Source organism: Paramormyrops kingsleyae, chromosome 19 (genome assembly GCF_048594095.1).
Source record: "Paramormyrops kingsleyae isolate MSU_618 chromosome 19, PKINGS_0.4, whole genome shotgun sequence".
In the NCBI taxonomy this organism is placed as follows: Eukaryota; Metazoa; Chordata; class Actinopteri; order Osteoglossiformes; family Mormyridae; genus Paramormyrops; species Paramormyrops kingsleyae.
The window spans coordinates 4,485,787-4,505,060 of NC_132815.1; the positions used below are offsets into that span (position 1 = coordinate 4,485,787).

Below are 19,274 nucleotides of genomic sequence, written 5' to 3' on the forward strand. Positions count from 1 at the left end.
CAACAAACAAAGTAATAAACTGCTGAAATATTTTGAGTCAACTGGATTGTGTGTGGTCTGCAGGGCTCTAATTTAAAATATATATTTATAATCTGATCATGTGACCACGCCAACAACTCAAGCTCTCCGTCTAGTGGAAGGCATCGTCAGAGCTGATACTTAGCAAATCTTTAATGGTAATCACACGCAGCTATATGCGCATGCAAATAATTCGCCGGCCCACTGGTCAGATATATGAAATTAAGGTGTGTGCTTCACTATACTATTTTCTATGTATTATGCTACCGCGACGGCAAATTACAGCGTAGTCGGCTGTAATATAGCGCGGGAAAAAGCAGCGCCGCGGAACAACGATGTCGAGTGACGTGTCTCCCCCTGATGTGCTGGAAGTCGTCAGCGTCGTGGGCAAGGCGGTGTGCGCAGGCGCGGCACTGACAGCCGCTCTCTACTTGATCCGCAGAGTGTGTTTAATGATGGCCTGGAAATCGGGAGGAGCTAGCCACGCCGAGCTCGTCAATAACCTCCGCAGTAAGTTTTTTACCTCTCTCCCGAATCTTTTCTCCCAAGCTGTTGATTTTTGCCCCTCGAGTGCAAAGCCTTTTCTGCTTTAACGTTTCTTTTTTGAGGTCTAGGGCATTGCAAAGGCAACCGATGTCAGATACATAAATATGAGCTCCAGTTAGTTAGCTTGCCTTTCGGGTTGCCAGCCTTGCTAAGAAACCTGCAGTGTTGTGTCCATGCCGAGTGTGTTTCTAAGTTAGTGCTGAGCAAACAGGGAGGTCTGATTGGATCTTTTCTAGGAGTACAGCGTCTGCCAGCTACATACTGCCTCCGTGCTATATTTTAACGTTAATGACGTAGCGTAAAAATGCGATGTTTAAGAAGCCACACGTACGCATGCAAAGTAATCAAGCTACCGACGGCGCTGCTTAACCAAAGCACCAACGGATTCAGATTCCTTAGATTTGATATTTGCTTCCGTTTTTTTATATGCCGTCATTTTTTTTAAGGTTTTGCGTAACTCGGGTGCGATCCGGTTGTTAATGGGCCGACGTGTCGTACCTGCCCCCCTCCCTGTGACAGTTTGATCAATCTGGTATTTGACTTGATCTAGTAGATCGACACCGTCTGGCTGTCTGGCAGCCCGCTGGTCAGGCGCCGACTGGCATGTTTGACCTGTAGCACATTTTATGGCCGGTTTCCCCCCCTCTGGACTGGCCGGCCCGAATTCATTCTAGTCAGCTCGTCAGCATTGTGTTTCGCTTTCCACCCAGACATAGGTAAGTGAACGGCTTGGTGGAAACGCAGTAAAACAGCTAGTGTGCGACCGCCGCCTACTCCGGCGGATCCCCGGCGCGCCTGCGCACTGGCGCCCGGCTCCCTGCGCTGTTATTGTGCCGCTCCGGACGGCTGAGGGCGGGGGGCGGCGGCCTCGCAGCGCGGAGCCCCGGTGCCCCACTGGCGTTGGCTTACTAAAGGCATTCAAGCACAAGGCGCAAACAACGGGGCGGGGGGACTTTAAAAACTGGACATGGACGACGGTGAAAGTCTGTTCGGGGTCGGGCAGCTTCTCGGGTTGAGAAAGGCGTCGCGTAACCGCGTCTTCTCGCTTATTATAAAAGCGGGTTTTCATTAAAATCATTGAAATTGATTTGCTGTCCTTTTTTTTTTTTTTTGGAGTGTAACTTTGCACTGCAATTTGTCATGGTAATATTATTTCAGAATCGAATTAAAATGACCGAAAGTGAATGCACAATGTAAAATATTACCTTTAGAAATTAAATGTGTAGTATATCTCGGTTTAGCTGCTGACCCCCCCCCCCCCCAAAAAAAAGGTGCTTTGTAGGGTAATTCGATACAGATCCTGACCCGAACTCGGTTCTGCAAGCTGACTCTGCGTTGGCTCAGTATAAGTCAGGGCTATGAGTTGATCTTAAGCGGCCTTATTGGTGCAGTGAGAAGCCCATTGTTTTTCTAAGTCACCTGGGGTATTGGAGCCCTGTTCTCTCCGAGACATTCGAGCTGAGTCTCCCTGGCCCTGCCGTGCCCTGGTTTGCCCGTCCCTGCCTGCTGCTCTGACAGTCTGTGGCAGCAGAAGGCAGTAGGGAGACATCCATAATCGCTTCAGCAAGGCCCAGTAACTCACACCCCGAGCGTCTGCCCAGTGCCGTTTGGCCTCCCTCCTGTCCACAGCAGGCTATTTTTATATCCGCAGTAAAGCAGTGTGCATATAGGTGCCTGCTGCTGACCCCTGGAGTGGCCAGGGAGGGGCTTGTGTGTGTTTTGGAAGACGGATACAAGAGTGTACTGAGCGCCGAGGGCTGGGAATGGTAAAAGGTGGGGTCACTGTTCGTGATGGTGTGGGATGCAGAGAAAGGGCACGCAGATGGCGGTAAGGCAGGAGTGACGGGCGATGGCGGACTCCCCTCGCCGGTTTATGTCGACTCAAGGACCTTTGTCAGAGGTTTGCTCCAATAAATGCCGTGTAAACTGTGTCACTGCAGAGATGGTTTTATGACGGGGGGGGGTGCTTGGCCCCCCAGATGGAGGCCACCTATTAAAATATGCAAAAGGGGGTTGTCGTTCTTGGCCAGTTAAAATAGGTTGCTGGAATTGGCATCAGAGATTTATTTATTTATTTATTATGATTGTTAATTGTGTTAAATTTAACAAACTTGCCTCAGTATCGTGGATAAATTGTCGAGGAAGCTGCACACTAGTGACAGCTTGGTTTGCTGCGTTAGTTGGTGAATCATTACTTTTTTGAGTTAATTTTAGAGCCAGAGAAACAGGCTGGGTTTTGATGCAGATCTACAGTCCGGGGTCTGTTTTTTCTTTTTTCTTTGATATCTTCTTTTACTGGGGGAGGGTGTTTTTATTGGCCTTAGAGGGGGGGCTGTAAAACACTTCTAATACGGAGTGATGAATGCATGGATTTCTTCGCATTGGATTTAAAGCATGGTATGCGGGCGCAGTTGGACGTTTTTCCGGCAGTTGGATCGCTGGAAGTGACACTAGAACCTCCCAAGGTCCTGTTGGTAAACTGTGTGTAAATGCAGTTTAATGCTTGTAATGACGGTGCTGTACTGAATGTGATCAGGGTCCATTCAGACTGATGAAGAAGTAGCACCGGTATTTGCTGTGGTCCAAACAGCCCTGAGCCCATTATGAACAAATTGTGGCTTTTTTTTCTTTAAAAAAAAAAAAAAAAAAACATTGCATCTTAATATAATTTGGCTAAATTTTAATGCTGTTTTTTTTTTTTTGTAAATGTGCAAGTGACAGAATCCAGTCTTTCAGCAATTGCTCTCAATTGTGGCTTGAAGCATCGTTCAGATAATATTTCCTTTAAATAATGTCCATTAGTCATCTGGGAAGCTTAATGTGTAATATTTGGCCAATAAATTTAAGCAAAAATGTAAATCAAAAGCTTCCTCTGATGCATCACAAAAAGCAGTTTTCTAATTCACTAGTAATTGGTGTCATGTTTCCATTAAAGTCTGCGGTCTGTTTGTGTTGCCAGTTCAGTGTAATGCATAATGCAGTAATACAGCAGTGCTATTTATCTGAACGTAGAAAGTTTAATTATATGGTAGAGCAATTTCAGTATAGGTTGACTCACCACCTTTGCTGCATTGAATTTAATCATTATAACTCTTAACTGTTTTGTATGGACTGAATGTTCTTATGATGAACGGTAACAACCTCTGCAGTCGCACAACGAGCTGTAAAACAGTGGCAATTTGCCATGACTCAGACGCAGGGATCAATATCGTAGCAAATTCCGAGGGTCGTTTTCAAGAAAATTATTTTTTTATTTTTTTGTTAAATTCTGATTTTTGCCAGTGCAGAGACAGGTGGACGATTCCTGCCCAGTCACGCTTAATGACGTCTCGTCTCTCTCCTCAGAAAATGGCATCATCAAGTCGGACAATGTTTACGAGGTCATGCTTGCCACAGACCGGGCGCACTTCTCCAGATGCAACCCATACATGGACTCCCCCCAGTCAATAGGTGAGCCGCGGAGGCCGCTGTCCGCTCGCGCTCGGCTACGCCGTGCCGACGTGTGCGTGCCGGCGTGTGCGTGCCGGTAATCGTCTGCTTTCTTCTCTTCATCACCAGGTTATCAAGCCACTATCAGTGCGCCGCACATGGTAACCCTAACACGCCTTCCCAGTACACATGCTAACACGCTCACTGCTTTTAGGTCAGTAATTACCTGGGATCAGCCTCCCCGTGCCATGAGTACAAGATGCCTTACAGCATAAAAGGCTTACATTTTTTGTAATTAATGGTCCTTAATGACAGTGAAGAGCAGACAATAATGAAGTGGGAAAAGAAAAAATAAGGGAGACTTTTAAATTGATTTTTATCACCTGATCAGAGTTTTGTGCTAATAGGGAGGTATATAATATTGTTGTTTAGGTTATTAATGCACGGGGGTCCCCGGCCTGTCGCCTCACGTCTCTTCCAGCACGCCTATGCCTTGGAGCTCCTGCACGAGCAGCTGCATGAGGGGGCGAAAGCTCTGGACGTGGGATCGGGAAGCGGGATCCTCTCCGTCTGCTTCGCCCGCATGGTAAGCCGGGCCCCCGACGGGTCGTCTCCGAGGTGCAGCGCCGCGGGCCTGGCCGCAGGGGGAGGCGGGATAGGCGGGATAGGCGGGATAGGCGCGGCACGTTTTATGTAACTCTCGGCCGGCACCGCTTCTGCAGGTGGGGCCCAAAGGGAAGGTGATAGGAATCGATCACATCAAGGAGCTGGTGGAGGATTCGATAAAGAACGTGAAGAAAGACGACCCTAGCCTGATCACGTCGGGCAGGGTGAAGCTGATCGGTGAGTGAGTGGGGGGGGGGGGGGGGCTTTGCAGCGACTGCTGCTGAATTATTGAGGTGCTGCGGATGGCTGCCCCCCTGACCCCCCCCCCCCCCCATCCTCCCGTCTGGGGGTGACGCCATCCCTGGTCTGGCTGGGCCGCCATCTGCCGGCTCTGAGGACGCTCCCGCTGCCCGGCGCCCGCCGGTGTCGTGACAGAAGCTCATTCGGTGCCCGTGTGTTGCAGTGGGCGACGGACGGCTCGGCTATCTGGAGGAGGCGCCTTACGATGCCATTCACGTGGGGGCAGCTGCGCCCAGCGTCCCGCAAGCGGTGAGTCCCCAGGCGTCCCAGGATTAGGGACATTCGCCGTCCTAAATACTTGGTTTACTTTTGCATGATGAGCCGAGATTGGCTCGTGACTGTCGGGGCGGGTGGGCGATTCCCTCGGCGGCCGGTCCGGCTCTGACCCGACGTCTCCACGACCCCCCCCCCCCCCCCCAGCTCCTGGACCAGCTGAAGCCCGGGGGGAGGCTTATTCTGCCTGTGGGGCCGGCCGGCGGCAACCAGATGCTGGAGCAGTATGACAAGATGGAAGACGGCAGCACCAAAATGAAGCCTCTGATGGGTGTGATATACGTGCCTTTAACAGACAAAGAGAAGCAGTGGTCCAGGTGGAAGTGACTTCCTCCTCCCTCTATCTCCTCCTTCACAGGGTGGCAAAGGTGAAACGGTTTGGCCTGAGCAGACTGTAGATAGTGAGGCATCTCATCCACTGCTTGCCCTCATTATTTGTCTCCACAACCCCCCCCCCCCCCCCTCCATAGCAGCTGGCTGCATGCTGAATTTTACCATCCCCCCCCCCCCAGAGTCAATTTCTAATAAATTCAAAAACTCTTTATTAACAAAAAGTGTGATGGGGAATTTTGGTTTGACTTTTCATGGATTTTATTTATGTTCTGGCCAGTGTTTATCTCGGCTAACTGGGATTATTTGGATTTGAGTCAAATTTATCAGGAAGTGACCAGAACATACTTAAAATGTATTCGCTTCCCGGAAAATAGATGCGGGACGTAAAAGTCTTGCTTTTCCACAGTGCCTTGCCAAATTAACTCTGGGACGAATCGGGAGCTGCGTCATCCCAAAGCCAAACGAGCGTTTTTCGTGGGCTGGATTGAGAACGAGGTGCATTCAGGATAAGCTGGTGTCTTACACCGAGTCTGCCTCACGTCATTTTCTGCCTCCACTTTTTCCACCCCTCCAGGAGGGTCCTGTCCTGGTCCTGTTTGCTCAGATCTTTACCTGGCACCAGGGCCGGACCCCTTAATACTGGATTGCTTGCACTTTCTTTTTTGCTTGAGAGCACCTTGGCTGCTTGGTCGATTTGTTTTAGTGCAGAGTTTCTCAACCCAGTCCTTGGGGACCTGCAGACGGTCCACGTTTTTGCTCCCTCCCAACTCCCTACCCTACCTTACCAGGAGCTTGGAGGGAGCAAAAACGTGTTCCGGCTGGGTTGAGAAACTCTTCTTTAGTGGTGTTTTGGTTGGGTGGGTTTCCAGAGTGAGCCTTCTGGATGGGGTTACTGTCAGCACTGTGCCTTTGCTCTCTCTAAGCCGTGTTTTGTTTTGTTTTTTTTTGCGTGTGTGTGCATGTGCGTGTTTCCCAGGGATGAGCTCTGAAGCGGCAGCCTGTCACTATCCCGCATTTCCCTGCGAACCCGGAGGGGGATGTTCCCAGCTTCCCCGCAGCCATCGGATTTCAAACGAAAACATCAGTAACAACGCTTCCCAGTCTGTTTCCCGAGGGGAACTTTATGTCTGTTTGCGTACGATGCCATGGATTAACCCTGTGTTCAGGGAAATAGGATGGTAATTATTTAACTTAGAAAATCTGGAGGTTTTTTTTTCTCCCATGCCTGCACATACTTTTGTTCGTTTTTTTTTTTGTTTTTGTTTTTTTTTGCGTGACATTTTTATTTATTTTGTCCCCCAGTTAAATTGGATGCAAGGTACAGGTTTTCTGGTTAGATCAATAAATAATTCAAAGCACTGGATCTGTCTTTTTTTTTTTTTTTTTTTTTCTTTTTTTCCTTTTTTTTTTTTCTTTTTCCCTCCACGCTGTGGAGGACTGGGATCTGATCTTTTTGGTGTTCTGGCCCTGATGGGTTTGATGCCCGCCTCACCCCACCATACATCCTCGTATGTAAACATTGGTATTGCTATGTGCATTAATTGAAACATTTTGTGTCCTTTTTTTTTGTTTTGTTTTTTGTCGCTAACAGTATTTATGTGGAGCAGCTTACAGACAACACAGCCAACAGCTATAAGCCGTAGCCCGTCTTACAGATGTACCACACGCTGACGAGTTTGTTGGAGTGACATTACAGATATTCCCCCCCACATAGCCTACTGTACAGCTGGATATGCAGGCACAATGCGACCCCCCCCCCCTGCTTTCTGTCCTCGGTGTGAGGAGCGGGGGCATCACAAACACGGCTGCACTCTCTCTTCCTCGACACTGAATGGTCCGTCGCCTCTGGTTTCCATGTCAACATTACGCACAGGCTTTTCTCTCTGCCCGCTGACACTACGCGAGGTTTTGCTTTGCCAAAATAAACACAAATGCAAAGTGAGCGTCTGTGTTCCTGTGTCTTCTTGTGCCGTTTTCACAGCATGTTGACTTAGACGTTTGAGTCCTCCGTTCTTGAAATGGAAAAATAAGGGACAGTTCATGCAGTTCTTTTTCCTTCAGCATGGTGTGGATTTTGTCTCGCTGTGTTACATTTTTTAATGGGTCATGTAGGATTTTGGAGGGGGCAGCACACTGGTATAGTGGTTCAACCTGTCGCCTGACACCTCTGGGACCAGGGTCTGAGTCGCCACCATGGTTCCATGTGTGTGGAGTTTGCATGTTCTCCTCGTGCCGTCATGGGGTTTCCTCTGAGTACTCCAGTTTCCCCCCGCAGTCCAAAAACATGCTCAAGTTAATCGCAGTTACCAAATTGCCCCTAGGTGTGTCTGTGTGAGTGAATGGAGTGTGACGTGAGCCCTGTGATGGGTTGGTGCCCCATCCTGGGTTGTTCCCTGCTTTGTGCCCTGTGATGGGTTGGCACCCCATCCTGGGTTGTTCCCTGCTTTGTGTCTATAGGCTTCCCATATATGCCATCAGTAAATTTTGATATGTCGCTGCTCACAAAAGATTTACAGTAACTTTTTAATAGGTTATGGACTTCATACATCACTTGCAGTGTATACTTCGTATATGTTTGTACCTCTTAAAGTAGAACTGGTAGGCCAGTTCAAAAATGCAGCAGAAAAAAATCTGGCATATGATTCAAAAAGTAACACATATTCTGCTTTGCTAGGAATTCTGGGAAACAGAATAGGTCATGGCCCCTCTGCATTCCGACAGTTGATGTCCTTGTCCACATGTACACGGGGATTTTTACAACTGTATCTTTTTCTATGCGTTTTGGTCTTTTGTCCACTCGCAAACAGCACTTTAGGTCACTGAAAATGGTACGGCGTCGATGTGTAGACAGGGCTTGGGACGTCAGAGTCTGTGCTGTTATTTACTTTGATGTCACAGTGTGCGCCATTCACCCTTTACATTAGCTGTTTTTAGCCTAGCAGAACAGGTCATAATGCTTCTGATTGGCCAACACGGCTTTACGGTTAGAGTAATATCGCCCCCTGTTGGTTTGGCATGCTCTTGACAGCACATTTCAGCGTATTCATGTGGACAGAGATGTTTTTTTAGTAGCAGAGGAGGAAAAACTCCCCGAAAAAATACCCATGTACGTGTGGACAGAACATCAGAGTACTTCAGTAGTACCACAACCAGAAGTCAGTAGTACAAAATGACTTCCATAAACTTCCATGAAGCAAATTCCTAGTCTTCTAGTTAATTTTGACACCCTGAGGGAGGGGAGTTTCATAGCAGCACTGAGGATTTACCAGAATGTTCTATACAAGACTGAGGAAAGCGCTTTTGAGACAGAACAACAGATCACATTGTAAAAACAGGATAGGTTCGTGATATGGGGGTAAACATTCAGTAACAACCACATTCTCATCTGTGATGTTTCAGATATTCATCATTACAAATGGGACATGAGAAGGCACGAGAAGATAAAAAGGCCAGAAACAGGCCTGTTTATCTCTCAAGGCTGGTCCAGCTTCAAAATAATAAAACATCTATAAGAACAATGCTAAGAACACAAAAACAAATGTGCCATTAAAGAAATCACACTCAAGCACATAAAACTGGTGATGGGAAGGCAAACAACACGTTTCTGTGACTGACTGTCCATGTAACTAAGGCCCACCCCCTGTTTCTGTCACTTTAGTCCAGTCCGTGGAAGCGACCAATCAGCATTGAGAGAAGTAGGGCCTTTCCTGGTTACTGCACTGCCTGGTAGCGCCTCCTCACAGTGGATACTAATCGATTACTGATTAATGGATGGGGTGCAGGTGACGTGTTGCTTCAGCACACCATGACAGTTTCTGGTTGGCCACAGCCCCCACCCTGCTCACCCCGCTACAGGTACATGCCATTAATGAGGTAGTCCGACTCTTCAGACATGATTGGCCGGGCCTTCTTCAGCTTGCGACGCACTAAGCGCAGACGGCAGCCCACCATGATAAGCAGTAGGGCAGTGATGATGAGGCCCAGAGCCAGTGGGAGCACTGCACCTGCAGGGGGCGTCGAAGAGCAACGGAAGATCGCATGATTAAGGGAACGCATTGGTTTACATTGGGATATTCATGAGCTGCGGTCTACCAGTAACCTGCTGGGGTTGATGTGGTGCGGCTGGAGTAAAGCATAAAATGGCAGTTTCCATACCCGATTCGGGACCTGGGTGTCCTCCCTGGACTGAATAGGGTTTGGCCACTTCCACCTCATTTGTTGAAATGTCTTCAGGATTGGCCGCTTGAGATAGCTTAGCTATGGAAAATAAAAACTGTTACAAATTAAATCAAGACGTCGTTCTTCTAACAGCAGTCACAAAGAGCCGGGGGCCTCGGGCAAAATAAAGTACAGGAAAAGCAGTAGAGGACACTATTTACGATTCACAACAAAGCTGGAGGGCAAATTTCACATTAGGGGATTAACTTCATCCTCCGAAATGTAACATAAGTCTATGCTCAGGTACTTTAATCCATCTCATTTCAGAAATAAAGTGTAAATATTACATTAGTGTGGACCACGAGGTCACTATTTTGGAGTAAAATGGTAAATAAGCCTGTTGTGCAAACTTACGTGTTTCTGCATGTCTGCTAGGGGGGGCATCAGTGGTGATCTGCTTAACAGGATCTGAAATTCATCAGAGGTGCATTTAGTATGTAGTTCACATACTAATTTTTTTTTTCCAAGATAAGGCATGCTTTTAAAAATGCGTAACTGTAGCGTGTGACCATTCCGTTAAAAAAAGCATGCAAAATAAAAAACAAACAGAAAATCCCGCAGGCTTTTGAGGATAGTCGCCTTCTGTGCCTGAATATAAATTAAATTTCCTAACTATGTTAAGGGGATATGCATCTTGCAATGAAAGGACATTTATATAAAATGCCAAATTCCAAAATTAAAAATGACTATTTTCATAATATTTAACATCTACTGGGTAAATGCAATTTCCAGTGATGATTCGGGCAGCGGGCAGGCAACCTACCAGGCCTCAGGATGCACTCACTGATACAGTCCGCCTCCTGCAGGAAGTTGTTGCCGTTCCCCTTGCAGCCGCCGTAGATGAAATGCTTGCAGACTCCAGTGAGTGGGTCATAGAACCAGCGCGGGAACGCGCCTTTGCAGGGCCCAGCATCCCGTGACGCCGAGCAGGACCCTGGGGAGACGTCGTCGGAGCCGGAGGTGAATTAGGGCCACACAGACGCTCATGTCAGGGATGCAGCACTGGGAACAGCTCTGCAGGCCTTAATTTAAAGATTAGATTAGCAAGAACCAGAGCACATGGAGGAGTAGTGGGGGGTTAGGGCAGGAGAAAAGGACCCCCACCAAACCAAGCAGTAGAAATAGGTGTGTGCACAGGGGCGGGGCCACAGGGCCACTGGCCCCATCTGAGAGCTGATTGGCCACCATAGTGTCCTCTCTCCTGTCACTCATCGATTCAAAACACATCATTGGTTAATGATAAGGTTAGCCCCACTGTATAAATTATGGCCCGATTATGCCCCACACCTTAAATAAAATCTTAGAACCACCACTGATTAGAAAAGATAATTTTGCCCAGACTAACTGCTCCAGAACACAACAGATCCCATTGATTTAAAAAGCAGAAATACATATTGTTTATATGTATTGTTAAGGTTATCAAATGAATGAATGAATGAATAAACAAACAATAAACAAATAGTGCAAAGTTTTGTAGCGCTATATACATTAGACATATATAACTGAATAGAGTTTTAAATATATAAAGTAAGTATAAGCTAAAATATATGTTATGTAAATATATCACTTCTGAATGATTATGCATTTTCTTCACTGATTTGCATGTTATTAATGTCACGTTCTGTTTTTCCGGCTCCTTCCGTCACCTGCTTGGCCTTCCTGTCCCGCCTGTGACACAGGGACCGGGCTGCTGCCATCGCGGTGGATGCCGACGGCCTCTGGCGACTCCACGCCCCCCCTCTGCCCAGCCAGCATGGAGTCCTCGCCCTCCTGCTGGTGCACTGTGGGCTTCGCTGAGCCACGACCAGAGGAATGAGTCACTTGCTTGCGGCCCCCGTCAACTGGACCGGGAGGCAAAGTGAGGGAACAGTCAGCGGGAAATGTCCGCAATGTGCATGCACTCATGCTCTTAAACACGACCCTGGTGAGAAGCCCTCAGAGAAACAGCTTTTCACCCGACTATTTAGTCACATGATCAGCAATAAATGGGTGCAGTCAGAATCAAAATCTTATTTTATTTACCGGCAAGTACTTTTATATACGAAGACTTTGGGCGCCGTGCAAAACAAAACAATCAAGGGCAATTGAGACAATCAATATAATAAAATAATGTACATAAATAGAATTATGTGCCCAGTGCTTAGTGTAATGTTAGATGGCATGTGGGGGCTAATGTGCATAGTGGTTGGCATGGCGACGGGGAGGGGACTCACAGTTCTGGCAGAATGCCTCGTCGGAGCGGTCGGTGCATTGCTGCTTGCCGTCGCATGCGTATGTGATGTCGATGCAGCAGCCGTCGTCACACAGGAACTGGTAGCGAGAGCAGCGGCCCGTACACACTGCCGAGGGCGGATGTCGCGACGTCATGTAACTCTCCCCGGCATGTCATGTGACCCCCCCCCCCCCCCACCAGCAACCAGAGCATGTAAACAGAGTCACCCATCTCTAATGTAGCTCTCGCATTTCATTCATACGGCGAGGTGCTGCGGGACAAAATCCTACATGTGTAACCAGACAAATCGAGCGTAATTTGACAGAGCTGGTCAGACACTCAATGATGTTGTGTCAGGAAAATGTTATGGTAATAACGAGTTTGAATTTACATACATGCACATTGAATTATGATAAATAACACCTATTTTATATATATATATATACACACAGACGCAGACATGCACGCACACACACACTCATTTACATATTTTCATGGCACTATAGCATCCAAATCCATGTCAGCTCTGATATTTCTCTAAAATATTTTAATACCGGACATGCTGCTGTTCAGCCCAAAGTCCCGGGTGCCCTTCATAACTAACTGCATGACATCTCAGCCTTTGGTCTGTTCATCACCATCACTGTGGAGAAGGTGACACCACTCCTCATTAGCTTTGTCCTTTTGGAGAGGAAGTGAATGGTTTGCTTACTATGAGTGATGGTGTGACAGCATCAGAGACACCTTACGCACATCCTCAACCGAGGGCAGCCGGGGTGGGGGGGGTCCGGAAATCGGGGCAGACTCACCCTCTGGCTGCTGGCGCGGTGGCAGCACAGTGACGGTGACATTGTCTGAGCTCCGCTGACCCGCCGTATCCGTGATGGTCATCCGGAAGACGTAGGTGCCTTCTTGCAGGTCACTCAGCTTCAGGATCCCAGGCTGGGTCACCTATAAACAACAGGAGACTCCATAGCATGACGATGGCAGAAGCTGGACCAGCAGGTGCCCAATGTTACGCCCCATGGCGGCGCTCAACTTCTGGAGAGCCACAGACATGTACATTTTAGTTTACATAATTGTTTAGCAAGTGCATTTATCCAGAGCGACATTTATCCAGAGCGAGTGAAGTCACTAAGCTGCTGCTGGGAATTGAACCAAAGACCTTCCATCATAGGCACAGTGTCCTTAACCGCTGAGCAACACACTGCCCGCAAATCCATGTTCCTCTGAGCCAGAATCAGACCAGTGACCTAAGTGTCACAACCTGCCTTGTTTTGTGTGCTGTATGTCAGTCTGTATGTTTCTACAGTCTATCAGCACAACAGAGAAGCATATTCATCATAATAAACACATTTTATTTTAGCAAACTATTTTTGAGCTGAGTGTGTAGTTGATCACTGTTGTTCTGTGCAGCTTTTAAATTTGAAAGGTTCAAGGTTTAAAGGTTCGAAACTATGTGAGCAAATACAGCAAGAAAGAGATGCTTTGTCGGGTGCTACCAGTTCAGAACCAGACTAATAATGTAGAACTTTCTGCAGTCAAAAACTAGAGATGGAAATGTCAGGTCCAGAAAGTAATCCAGACCAAGACTTTGTTTCAACCAGCCGGCTGAGACTAAAGAGTCACAGTTATAGAATAATCAACAGGTTGGCTGAAACAAAATCTTGGTTTGAATATGTACTTTCTGGACTCGAAATTCCCACATCTGTTAAAAAAAAAAAAAACTTTCTGTCCAAACACAAATATCTGGCAAAAGATATTTATAAAAATACCTACAAGCCAAGATGAGAAAGACATTGAAGGTAACTGTGATTTGCCACCCCTGATTAGCCACTCCCCCTTTCCTCCATCCCTTAAGTCAGCAACCCGTTTCCTAGGAGACCTGGGACAGGTGCGGGGACAGCAGATGGGGGGGGGGGGGGGCTTGCTCTCACACACCACATCATGGCTGCACCGAGAGACAGCCGATCAAAGCATCTAGATACTTCTCTCGCAGGCCATCTTCCCTAGTGTGTCAGACGAAGTTTAACAATTTAACAGCCTTTATTCCGGAGGTTCCAGTTACATGAAAAAACAGACGCTAAACTGCCAGCCGTCAAATTTGGTACGCAGTGAGTAAGAGACGGACTTCATAGTAAAAATCCACGTGCTTCTGGGTATATCAACTTACCTCCACTGAATCCTACAAGTCCATACACCTTCTACGCACTCATTTCATGCATAAAAGAGCAGGCCGTAAATCAGTGGAGTCTAAAATGATTTAGAAAATAACAAAAGCGATGCGAGTCACAGAAGAACAGAATTCACAAAAGAATTTGATGCACGTGCAGTGCGAGAAAAATAGAATAAAATTTTTAAATCTAAAAAAAAAGAAAGAAAGAAAGCCATACAACTTTAGTTCACCTGACTAGGTCTGCTAGCAGCAGTAGCCTACATACAATGGGTCTTTTGTACTGTGAGATGGGTTAGAACATAAAAACCTCTTATCTTCGATGCAGAAAATAGAATCGTTTTTTTGTGCATTTGTCATCAGGTTGACCTAAAACTACACAAGATCTAGAACAAATATCCATTAAGTTTATATCTGTCCACGTGTTAAAATAAGGTTGACGTGACATTCGCATGATATAACGCGGCTTTATGGGATCTCCATACAACAGCTCTCATATTTTTATCAGACACTGAACAAACAACCAAAACATCAGAAACCGAATGGAAACAGTCTTTCGGTACTTTAAGCCGAAGCAGCGCTGTCTCCTACCTTCATGCTTATGGATGGATCTCCCTGGATGAGGACCCACTCGTAGCGGTTGATGCCGTGATCGTCCACGCTGTTGCGCCCATCCAGCACTGCCCAGTCCGTTGGGAGCTGGATCACCACGTCCTGGCCGGCGTCGCTGCGCGGTGGCTCGTCCGGGTCTGGAAACACGACCCAGGCGCCCAGTTACCGAACCGGGGGACAGTTCGACTCACGTGAGAAGAACCGGTCCGGTTCGCGCTCATAATGAAAAATCACAAAACTACCAGCAGGTTTATTCCAAATGGATCGCACACTAGTTTATATTAACTGTTTAGGGTTACTTTTACATTACTGGTAATATTTCACACGTGCTACTGGAGATGAACAGGAAGCCACAAAAACAGCACATTATACATATTACTTCTAGCGCTGTAACTGACCGAGTACCACAGATGAGCTGCCAATACCGTTTATTTTGTTTCAAATCTGGTTTATCACATTTAGTAGGGATCCTGTGTTTCCAAGCCGGACCCAGAACCCAATACATTATTTAGTATTAAGCACTTAAGTAAGCACCTTGTGAGTCATCAGCTGTCAGCGAGTCTTGGACCCTCTGCCTGGATAAATCCGTGCTTAGGGTAGCGGGGCCGGAGCCGGACGAGTTACGGACTCGGCTGTAGGTGCTGTAGCCCTGCTGCAGAGAGAAGGTGCACACGTTCCTGTTCCTGTAAGTGCAATTGAAAAGAAAGCAGCTGAGACTGTCGTCCGACTGCTTGGCGTCCTCCTGCACCACCGCCACGGTACAGCGGGGGTCGGCACAGCAGGCGTGCAGGCAAGCCTTCCAACTGTACACCGGCGCCGGGGACGTCAGGAAGGTGGCACCCAGTTCGATGGAGTCCCTCGCCCGGATGATATGGCCCTCGATCGCGTTGAAGCCGCTCAAGCACACGTCCCCTACACCATCCTCCGCCTTCAGCGCCTGCTCCTGCTGCAGCTGCTTTCTGAACTCCTCCAGCAGCTCTTCTACCCCCGAGATCTTCGATTTCAAATCGGAAAACTGCGGCGACTTGGTCGAAGCGCAATTTATCATCCACAGCAACACGAACGCGATCCTTGACAGCTGCTGACGCGAAGCAGAAGACGGCATAATTACGCAGTTTATTAAAACTGCTTTCGGCTACTGTACAATATTAAGTGAACCCCTTCTCATATTTTAACACGCAAAAATCAGCAGTAAAAATAAGTATTTTTAAAGAAGAATGAATCGGATCATATGTTTTTGCTCAGCACAGGTGAGCGTCCTCGTCCTCCGCAATGATGAAAGCAAACCTTATTATAATATGGTGGTACTTTGCTGGGATCTCAGCACCGGGCGGGGTGTAACAGCTCAATCCAGCAGACCCACTGACGTCATTAGTACGTCGGGGGTGCCGAGCCGCGCCGAGTCGTGTCGAACGGAGCCGAATGCGCCCACCTGCGGAACTGATTGATGCCAAATACTGCAACATGCGAACATTTCAAATGAAACAAATTATATGTCGAGTTAAAATTATCTGTTAAATCGTGACTAGTAAAGAGACCACTATCCACTGATATATTATATGACAATAATTTCATGCGGTGCTGTAGGAGGAGTTGTGTTCCGTTTCGGAGCAAATATTGTGCTTTTAATGACGAGCCGCCGGGCCGGAAGCAGGGTTTCTTGCTTAGCCGGACTTCTCGGATTTAAGGTACCGCAGTTTACTTACATTTAGGCCAGACCAAAAATCCAGTGTGGTGATACAAACCCATAGTTAGGGGAGAAAATTGCGGTAGATATTTTGCACATTCGGCATTCAAGTTTGCAGTCTATCTGCACGTACTGATGCTCATGTCAGTGTGAAATCCCTCACGTCGCTCAGATTTATCCCAGATCCCGTGAAATTCATGTCAATTACCCTACAAATAGGTACATACTTACAGGATGTGCTAACTCAATACAGCAAATAAGCCTACTTGAAACCACAATTATGAATAATATCCAATACAGGACAGGCCCCTAATCACATCGTTCTGAACAAGGTAAAAAGGTAGGGAACCGTTTTCTTAAGTTACTTAGCTTCATTTCAGAAATACATAATCAAAAGCAGGGAAATCATGACCTTCATCTTGCTATTTACTTTACATAGCATTTGGCCTCAAAGTAAGAAAAGACAAACTGTATGTTCAATTGCACACTTTATTTTACAGTTCAGATTTGAAGACAGTAAGATTCTTTACATTAGACTACCATGGCTGGGAATATATCTTTAGGAAAATAAACACACAGTCTAATTGTTTTATTTATTTTTTTGAAAAATTACGTTTTAACCATCACAGCATGATGTTATAGTAAGTTAAGCCACATTTAACTTAAATTTCAAATCAAGAAGAAATGAATATCTATTTTAAACATCTATATTTATTTAAAACTGGGAATATAGTTGCTTTGGGATATACAATTTATATACAGTTATAACACGCATATACCACGTTGATTGCATTTACAATAAAAATATTTGTTCCCCTATATATGTTTTAAAAGGCGTCATTCTCTGGTTTAGTTGCATTGTATAGTATTTTCATTTACATTGTACAATATTTTAAATCCGGTACAAAAGATGCTATCCTAAGCTCAGTTTTGTTTCACGACTCTTTTTCTCCAAAAAGATTGACAGCAAATCACGCCTGTATACGTATTCTGCTATAAAGTTGTTGTCCCTCGAGGTGTCAGACTCATTTATATTTCAGTTGGCACCATATTTTTCCCAATCCAATCTCAGATCAAGTAAATCTATGTAGTGGACTCCCAACATATTAACAATACATCTGCTGTTTGTTTTTCCTCATTTATACAAGCAGGATAGCAATGTACATTCATGATGCACAATTTGATCATAAATAGCCTACAACTAATGAGCAGACTACAGCTCCTTATGAAAAATGTTCATTTTCCAATTCCCCCATCTAGGCTAATCACAGAACATTACTGGTGCATATCAAAACGTGATTACCGGCATAATGCAAGACTAACAACATCTGGTAACAAATAGTGACAAGTAAACTACTTCACCTGCCTGCGATGCCATTTAGGTAGCCGTATAGCTGCCGTTCAATGCAGTTACAACATACAGATATTCATCGAACAGCGACGAATAAAGCGAAGCCGCAGTCCGTGACGTGCCGTCTGCACCCTCATTTCTCGGCAGGATGACTTTCGCCAAAGTGTGGCGCCCTTTGAAGCACATGATTCCTGCAGCTTCGAGCATGAATGCCCGCACAAACTCACCACCAGAGCACAGTTTTGACAATTTTGCTATTTCATTAGCAATTAGATAGCCCTCTTTGACAGCTGCAATACTGATCTCCCGACTACGACTAAAAATCTGCCGACGTTCCTACTGTACTGTTTAATTTACTAACCGATTTTCTTGAGCCCTTGCATGCCGGTGTATTTGTCATTTCAGCACGGCGAGCCTAATAAAGTTGTTGAGTATTAGATTTCATTGGGACTATAGTGCACAATCCCAACCGACCAATAAAATTTTATTTAAAAATCACGTTATCACGTTTTGGTCCGCATTAGAACCATTACCGGGCTGGATCCGGGTTGTGGATCTTAAGTTCGACAGCTGTAATGTCGGGACTTAGGTTCACAAACTCTCCATGTAAACATCAGTAAAATGCAGGAATACACTAGACTAGCTGGTTAAGGCCTGTAGAATATCGTTATAAAATCTCTTCACAAAATATTACTGGTGAATGAATCAGTCACACTGACAAATCCATAACTTCAAGTCTGGAAGGTTCCATCTAAATATCACAATTAACAAAATTAAGAAACAAACATATTACTAACAAATATCTAGCAGGTCTACCCTCAGGCAGTGTAGTTCGATATTCACACACAGAGCTGTGGTTCTTCGATTTATGGTTCAGAAAAAAAGATTAAAATCTCAGGCTTAAGTAAATGCATCATTAAAATGCACACAACCATCTCATTTCTTAACAGCAATCATTAACAAAAACTAGATTCACCAGTATGTACAGAAGTTATTCAGTTTTACCAGTTATTAAATTATTACTCACTACCTGTTCATATGGACCCTCTATAGTACAACATCAAATGGCACTAACTGGTATATGATGTCATCATTTACTGGGACAGTAAATCGACTATTGTTGGTCTCCGAATATTGACTCCACATGATGCGACTCCAAAATTTGCTTTACACCAGGAAAAAGTGTAGTAAGGCAATACATTAGTATGCTAATATTTTAGCACTCAATACTAATTGAAACCTGGAATTACCATTTGTTTTAATGAGAAAGTGGTACGACTGGGAAGAGTTCTGGGGAAATAAATACGGAGAGTAAAGTGCGGGTTGGTATAGCGAATACTGGATGGGGGCGTTCCGAGGCGCCGGGCGCGGGCTCAGTCATCCGGGGCTTTCATCTTCTCCCTGTGATCCGTAATAGCTTTCCAAAGTTTGCACAGAATTCCCCCTCTGTAAAAAAAAGAGAGAAAGAAAAGAAAAGTAATGTCATCAAAGACAGGAAATGGCTTTCTCTGCATCC

At 46.0% G+C, this 19,274-nt stretch overlaps 3 protein-coding genes across 7 annotated transcripts in view; 1 reads left to right on the top strand and 2 right to left on the bottom strand.

The window, feature by feature from the left end:
- Positions 1-153: 153 nt before the first annotated feature.
- pcmt (protein-L-isoaspartate (D-aspartate) O-methyltransferase) lies at positions 154-7,447 on the top strand. 3 transcript variants are annotated; one of them, XM_072703173.1, is made up of 8 exons: positions 154-528; positions 3,910-4,014; positions 4,123-4,154; positions 4,475-4,579; positions 4,716-4,836; positions 5,063-5,148; positions 5,320-5,443; positions 6,482-7,447. In XM_072703173.1, the coding sequence occupies exons 1-8, from the start codon at positions 354-356 to the stop codon at positions 6,685-6,687; spliced, it is 954 nt and encodes a 317-aa protein (XP_072559274.1). In that variant the 5' UTR covers positions 154-353; the 3' UTR covers positions 6,688-7,447. The 3 variants fall into 3 exon arrangements, with proteins under 3 accessions (XP_072559274.1, XP_072559276.1, XP_072559275.1); XM_072703175.1 differs by having other exon boundaries at positions 157-528; positions 5,320-5,540; positions 6,482-6,619; XM_072703174.1 differs by having other exon boundaries at positions 158-528; positions 5,320-5,489; positions 6,482-6,632.
- A 567-nt stretch (positions 7,448-8,014) lies between these two features.
- Positions 8,015-16,069, bottom strand: lrp11 (low density lipoprotein receptor-related protein 11). Its single transcript, XM_023810240.2, has 9 exons — positions 15,255-16,069; positions 14,700-14,857; positions 12,745-12,886; positions 11,937-12,062; positions 11,370-11,564; positions 10,487-10,657; positions 10,078-10,131; positions 9,661-9,762; positions 8,015-9,509 (listed from the first exon to the last, which is right to left on the bottom strand). The coding sequence occupies exons 1-9, from the start codon at positions 15,823-15,825 to the stop codon at positions 9,355-9,357; spliced, it is 1,674 nt and encodes a 557-aa protein (XP_023666008.2). The 5' UTR covers positions 15,826-16,069; the 3' UTR covers positions 8,015-9,354.
- An 813-nt stretch (positions 16,070-16,882) lies between these two features.
- map3k5 (mitogen-activated protein kinase kinase kinase 5) overlaps positions 16,883-19,274 on the bottom strand; it is a 39,870-nt gene continuing 37,478 nt past the window's right edge. For all 3 annotated transcript variants that reach the window (XM_023810238.2, XM_023810237.2, XM_023810236.2), the window contains exon 31: positions 16,883-19,204. In XM_023810238.2, coding sequence (XP_023666006.2) covers positions 19,132-19,204 — 73 coding nt within the window. In that variant the 3' untranslated portion in view covers positions 16,883-19,131. The remainder of the gene's footprint in view (positions 19,205-19,274) is intronic.